Source organism: Macadamia integrifolia, chromosome 12, assembly GCF_013358625.1.
Source record: "Macadamia integrifolia cultivar HAES 741 chromosome 12, SCU_Mint_v3, whole genome shotgun sequence".
Classification (NCBI taxonomy): Eukaryota; Viridiplantae; Streptophyta; class Magnoliopsida; order Proteales; family Proteaceae; genus Macadamia; species Macadamia integrifolia.
Window position 1 is genome coordinate 12,232,764 of NC_056568.1, and position 7,385 is coordinate 12,240,148.

Consider the following 7,385-nt stretch of genomic DNA (forward strand, 5'->3'; position numbering starts at 1 on the left):
TTATTCATTGTAAGAAACTGTCAATATTAATTGGAATTCTGTGAAAGAATAAATTGCAATAAAACCTCCTTTGCAATCAAGAAATGGTGCAATGAATATCATCATCAACCCTCAGACATGGCAGAACTAAAATGCTTATTAAAAGAGACTTTCCCAAACAAGCTCATGTAATGAACCTTTTGCCTATCCATAATTTTCATCATTTTTATTTGGGTGAGCCTGTGGCACAACGGTTAACTTACACTATGTTGTTCACAGGTTCAAAACTTGGAAACAGCCTTTTCTACAAAGCAGAGGGTAAGGTTGCTTACACTTGCCCCTCCCAAACCCTGCAATAGCAGGAGCCTTGTGCACTGGGGTTTTTTTTTTTTTTTCCTCCTTTTATCCTGACATTGAAATCCCCCCGCGTTTTCAAATACCATGTTTCATGCATTGCGTACACCAAGTTCATGGGTGCATTATAACCAGTAAGGATAAAGGAATCCAATGTCATGCAGTGCCCATTTTCTGCCGTATGGGTCGGTCCTCTTAGGTACTCTTTAAATGCTCGATGGATGAGGTATCTTCTGAATAGGCGCGATGCCAACTTTGATGGCTAATGTCATATGCATGGCTCAATATTATGTGTGGGGTTTTTTTTCGTTCCTCCCTACATTTGCAGTTGTTCCTAAACAGAGACACAAAGATGATCCCAAGTGGTGTGGTCCCATGGGTGCCTTCCTCAAAGTTTCTTTTACATATTTCTCTCTTTCCCATTGACATCCCTCAAGCATTTATTGAGGCCTTGCTTAGTTATGTGGGATGAAAAAGGTCAAAGGAGATTGGAAAACAAGAGGGAAATTTATATTTGTTTCCACAAACTATATCACAAATATGAATGCTTAGTTATGTGGGATGAAAAACTTGCCAAATAACTTCATTAAATGAATTTATTGTTGTTTGGTGAGGAAGAATTGCTATAAATAACATAAAATGAATTGAGACAAATGAGGGTGAATGGTTGCAAGTCTGTAAGTCTAGTGGAGTAACCCTTATCCGAGTTTGGATCATCTCTTGGTACCAAACTCTCCTGGGACACTCGAGAGCCAACACTGGAGGTGACAATCCTGCTCATTCTCTCAAGTAGGATTTATTAAAATTCAATCCCACTTCTCTTTCTCTTTCAATTTTTTGTTCAACATCCCATAATAGTAGTGCTATGGTGGTGTAATCGACTTAGCGGTAGATCACCATGGCACTATGATCGCCAAAGGCCTTATGCAAGCGAAGCAAGCATGCAACTTTACAAGGGCAGGGTCAAGGAAGAAAGGGAGCATGAGCGGGTAGGTAGGCAAAAAGGAATCAGATCTGCTCCAGTACACCAATGTGCTCAGTGGGCACCCAAAGGCTAAGAGTAGGTATGCAAAAGGAATCAAATCCTCTTCATTACACCAATGTGCTCAGTGTGCATTCAAAGGCTGAGGATGCGTGTCCGAGTGCTGCCAGGCAACCATCCGATTCACGCTAAACGTGCTGGCACATTGGTGACGATCTTTGTCCAAATAGCCATCCCTTCAAGTTTTGACTGTATATGTTGATTTCTTGTCTTATCTTGCATGACTTGTATGATCTCCAACCCTGAGACACTGGTCATGTCACACGTGGATAACTATTTTTTGCAAACTTGTCATTTGCATAGTCATAGGTTTGCTGAGCATGACCCCAACCTTGTTTGCTATGACTTGAGCTAATCCATGTCCCTTGACATGTATTGATATTTATGAGGTTTCTTCTAGTGGCATATTTTCCATTTTTTCTTTTCAAAGAAAATGAGTCCCAGACCAGAGTTGATTATGGTTGTATATTTCTTTAAATCGTAATTAGATAACTAGTATTGGTGGCCTATACAATTAATTGAAGTAAGGATGACTATTACATAATTTAATTGAGTATTGATGATGGGTTTTGGTTGGAAGACTTTCTATCTAAATTTTGGGTAAAAAAAATGTAAATAGTTTAAAGGGCTATGAAAGAAAAAAGAAGGTAAAGTGTGTTCTGGGAATCTTTTATAGATGGGAAAATTATAATCTAAATGTGAGAACATGATGGGCTCATGCCAACCCAACCCAATTCAACCCTTTCAGGCTCATGCCAATATAACCCTAAACCCAACTCAACCCTTGCAAGCTCATGCCAACCCAGCCCCAACCCAACCTTAATTGACCCCGATTGCATTGGGTTGGCCCTTATTGGCATTGATTTTTGCCAAGTTCGGGCTAACTCTGATTGAACTTGTTTTTGCCACTTGTACCTTATGCATTAAAAAGATTAAAAGATGAAAAGAAAAAAACGAAAAAAACTGACCATATGGATCAATGACTCAGATTTCACTATTCTGAATAAAAAGAAAAGATTAAAAACCTAAATTATATTTATATAAATCAGAGTTAAAATCAGGTCGAGTTGTGCTAAGCTTAACCCTAATAACCCAAGGTCAGTGTTTTTCAATCTTAGCATGCCCTCAAGGTCAGAATTCTTAACCCAAGCCCTATTCGGGGGAGATTAGAGCGAGTTCAAACGGTTCAAGCCTAACATACAGCCCTAGTGTACATCATTTCCCTCTACTTTGAATTTCTCTATTTTACTTGGGGTTTCAAAAATTGTAAAATGTTTAAAATATTCCTTCAAAGATTCCCTTGAATAGGTGGATTTTCAAGTCAAATGGCTGATTCTAGGTTTATTGGGACCAACTTTAAGTTAATCTGAAGTAATCCGTTATGCTTTTAAAACCCTAGCTTTAACCACTTTGTTCCTAATTTCTTTCATGGATCCAACTATTCGAATTCTTATCTTTTCGAACCAAGCAAAGAAGCAGTCAAAATAAAGCTCCCAACCATCTCCAAGTATGAGGGAGAGTACAAGTCGAAGTGCAATTAACCCGTATGCTCGTGTGATTTGATATTATGGCCTCCTTTGTTTCAGGTAATGAAGAGATTACTCTCCTTCCTTCGGAGTTTCCCAAGAATCTGAGTGTTCTAGCGGATAAAGAGGATAGTTGAGACTGCCTTTTATGTAAAATTTGTTTTCCAGCCTATTTTACGTTGAAACAAACAGAGCCCAATGTGCTGGGATGGGAAGGGGTTAACTTGGATCCAGCTCCTCTACTGCCGCAGCACAGATCCCACACCACTTGAACAGTGCACTTCAAGGCACTCCAGGACGTTGGATCTATACTGCCACCTCTTGTGCGCAGTAGAGGAGCCCTTACCGATTAACTTCCCACCTGCACAACAGAACCTGTTCCAATAAAGAGATGTTCCTAATTACATACAGGACCAATCATTTATGCACACTTGAGTTTTGAATCAAGGTTTGGACACCTCACAATACGATCATGAGTTCAACATTCCTTGTAAACACTGTTCGTGGCAATGGCAGCAGGAAACCCAAAATCATTGCACTAAGTACTGAGAACCAGGAAAAACAGTTGTGCAATTGTAAGACCCAACGTTGGCAAGGCATCATCTAAGCATCTTTTGCTGGAAGGGCACCCTGGTCACCTAGACGTTTCCCCTCCAATGCCCAGGATCGCCTAGACGCCATGACAACTATGTAAAATCTGACATCCTTTGTCAAGAAGATTTCCAAACTCGACCGTTTGGTACATTGTTTAAGTTAATGCATGGTATTGGTGAATGGAAGAAAATAATTCAAAACTGATCATTCAACCATGAACTAGAAACAAGTGTCCATAATTTCCAAGACGAGATATGCAGAACAAAATTCCCTAACTGATCAAAACTGGTCCTACTGGGTGTAGCATTTGGTATGCATGCACAAGCATAAGACAAGAAAATTTTCCAACACTGCTCACTCATCCTCTTGGCTCCGCAACCTGGCCAGTTTGTTGGTAACAACAACATCCAGCTGGGCAGCACGCTCAACAATCTCTTTCCTTTTACGCGTGGAGACATTGTGTGCGATTTCTGCACAGTAGGTCCTGCGGAGACATCATAAACATGAATTAAGCACTTTTGTTGATATGCACTTAATCACCAGCAACCTTCTGCAAGTGCTAAGATGATGAATGAGACTAAAAAGCAAATTGTACCTGTTGTGCATCATCAACACTTCCAATTCCTTGACGTTGTGCACCAGAAATTTCTTGAAGCCATTGGGAAGGTAATGACGGGTCTTCTTGTCTGAGCCATACCCTATGTTGGGCATCAAAGTGCAGCCCTTAAACTTTCTCCTCACCCGAGAATCAATACCCTTGGGTCTACGCCAGTTTGGCTGTGATGATGCACACAATGCATGCAAGAATTCTTATCAGTGAGACCGTATTTTCTTTTCACACAAGCACTATTATCAGACGAGTTCCTAAAACTGTTCACTGAAATGAAACTAACAGATATGCAGTCTAAAATAAATAAAAGAAAGAAGACGACAATATGATGCAGATACCACAAAAACAATATGAGAAAGTCTTTAGACCCATATGTGCAGGAGTTTAATGCAACAGCTAATAACAAGAGCAAATATACAGAAACAGAGTTCAAGGTAGAGGAATTTGCACCCATCTTTTGCCTCCAAAATAAAGAGGAGAGAATTGGTTAAGCACAAATGCATGACTAATAAAAAAACAAAAATAAAAAGATATCATTGATATACTTTTCTGTTGCTAACAAAACCATCTGCATCTTCTAGAAATTGTTAATTAAACATGCGTAAAGACAGGAATTAAAGGAATGGCATCACAAACTTGTAAACAACATGGTGCTGCCATGACAAACAGTTTGACATTCTGCTGACATAAAATTTACGCCATCCTGAAATTCAAAATCAAGTGGGTAGATATAATGCAACGACAAAAGTTGTCAACATGCCTCGGGAGAAGCATATTAATCCAGTATACATGTAAAAAAAAAAAACCCAAATTACTTGATATTGAAGGAAACAATTTGCGAAGATGGTCCATAACACATTGAAAGATACAGCTATTCTAGAAATAATTCTTTTAGGGTTGTTGTGAAAAGAATTAACGCAAAATATACCTTCACAGAGACCTTCCGGTCACTCTGGGGCCTCTTGAACTTCTTGACACGCTTCTTTACAATCTTCTTGGTGAGCAGAGGAACAGCCATGGCTTCTGCAAAACAAACATGATTAAATATTATAGACACGCACTGTAAACTGAAAGGACATCAAAGCAATAAAAAAAAAAATGGGGATATAAAATTCCATATACCCCTATTCCCCTTCCCCCTCTCTGTTTCCGTCTTCTTCTTAGGGTGGGTGTTAGAGGGACAGATTCAACTACTTCAAATTTCTAATACAGTGAATAAGTTTAGGACCCAACCTACAAGCTCATAAAGTTCGAATTCTCAAACATTAGAAGCGTAGATTGTCTATGAGGTGAATAACAAAGTATGATCCAGCTTGTTCTTGATAGAAATCAAATAAATCAATTGAGAGCAAGCAGCAATAACCAGCAACCAAAACTATAGATCAAGAATAAAAAGCCATCCACAATAACGATGAAAAAGTTCACCACTAAACAGGAAAGATATTTGAATCAACCTGAACCGAATCCAATCGAAGAGTTCCAAGAGAGACGATGAAATGAGATGAGATGCAGAAAATTACCTGTGTTAGGGTTTCCACCAAAGGTTCCAACGCTTCGTTAACACCTCAACTGCAAAGGCCTAAAAGCCCTAATCTACAAACAATATAAAGAAGTACAGTTTACCGATTTTACCCATCATCTTATAACTAATTACATCCCTACGAAGAGTAATAGTGTTTAAATAGAGCCCATGAAGGCCCACATAAATTAGTTACAAAAGAGAAGCCCATTTCACTAAGATCGAACATGGAAATATAAAGCCGAATTCTACATGTAATATTTTCTAAAGTTTTCCCATGTAATTTTTTCCATGTACAACTTTACTTGTTTGAAAAATTTCCAATGTTTGTTTATCATTTATTTTACATGGTAAAATTATTAAAAATAATTACATAAAATACCGTTATAACAAATCTGAATTAGGCAGACCATATTATGGTTGACAAATTATGGATCCACATAGAACTCACAAATACATTATGCTTTATGTATGTGGCTTACCTTCTCCTTTGCAAGAGAAGATGTTTCCAAGGTTAGAACTTGTGAGAGTACATGTTCGGATTTTGACCAGGGGGTGTAGTGTTCATTTTAGGCCCCTTGTGTCTAAGCGCAGGGCGCAATACTATACAAAAAGCAAGGAGGGAAACCATGGATGAGGGCAGCTCTGCACTCTCATTTGTTTCATTTGCAACTAGTCTAGACTTCAAAACTGATAGACAAAGGCCTAGAATGCCTGTACCAACTACAGAATAAATTAAGTTAGGGTGATTTACATCAACCTCCCCTGTCGTTGCCCAAATTACATAATCCCCCCTGAAAATCAAAAAATTACATTTAAACCCACAAAGTTGACACCGTTAGCTTCTTATTTGGGTTAAGTCGTTAGTTTCATTGAAACAATTTGAAAACCCCAAAAATCCCTCACATAACTTTATCCCAACAAACCATCTTCCGTTTTGCTATGTTACTAGTTCTTGTGTCTGTAAGCCACGAGCAACGAACACCTCTCCGATGAAAATCAAACACTCCGTCAAAGGTTCTCCTCTCCGATGATGGTTACTCAGAATGCGAAGGACGACGGTCTACGGCTACTTGGACTGCTTCCCCTTATTCTGAGATGGAAGTTCTGAGAGCCCTTATCCTCTCAGGAGACGGGAGACGAGTGACGAGGTACTGAGAAGTCCGACAGGCAACGAGAAATGTAAAAGCTGCAATGTCAATTAATATCAATGAAATATAACACGGAGAAGGGTACAATGCCGGCAAACCGAACTCTCTCCACTAGAAGACATCACCACTATCATTGAAGAAGAAGATACCACCATCCCTTCTCAATGTCTCTAATCTCTTTAGCCACAGTTCCAGTCTCCCTGTCATCCACCCTAGACGATTCTTGTTCTTGTTCTGGTTCTAATTATGATTCTGGAATTGGCTTTCCCAAAAGTTCATTCCTATCTGGCACCCAAGCTCTTCTCAGCACCTTGTCCTTCTTTCCCAATTCGAGATATGATTTCATCTGTGAACTCATTCGATCACATACCCAAAAGGTTCAAAGAAGAGAATTTGAAAGACGAAAGTGAGTCTTGATTGGAAACCCCATATCCTCCTTTCATTTAGTCATTGGATTTTTTGGGTTACTCGTTCCATGGCATAGCTCCAAGCTCTGGCAATTGTCTCTACTCTCCAAAACCATTTCCCACCACACAGTAGCCAAGCATGTTTAGAAGAGGAGCACAGTTAAAAAGCACAGTTAAAGAACCCAAACCCCAGATGAGGCAGC

The 7,385-nt window shown here is 39.3% G+C and overlaps 1 protein-coding gene across 2 annotated transcripts; it reads right to left on the minus strand.

The window, feature by feature from the left end:
* Positions 1-3,667: 3,667 nt before the first annotated feature.
* Positions 3,668-5,744, minus strand: LOC122057731 (60S ribosomal protein L32-1). 2 transcript variants are annotated; one of them, XM_042619959.1, is made up of 4 exons: positions 5,626-5,744; positions 5,034-5,128; positions 4,091-4,272; positions 3,668-3,979 (listed from the first exon to the last, which is right to left on the minus strand). In XM_042619959.1, exons 2-4 carry the CDS (start codon positions 5,121-5,123, stop codon positions 3,850-3,852), a joined length of 402 nt encoding a protein of 133 aa, XP_042475893.1. In that variant the 5' UTR covers positions 5,124-5,128; positions 5,626-5,744; the 3' UTR covers positions 3,668-3,849. The 2 variants fall into 2 exon arrangements, with proteins under 2 accessions (XP_042475893.1, XP_042475894.1); XM_042619960.1 differs by lacking the exon at positions 5,626-5,744 and adding an exon at positions 5,560-5,579.
* Between the last annotated feature and the right edge of the window lie 1,641 nt (positions 5,745-7,385).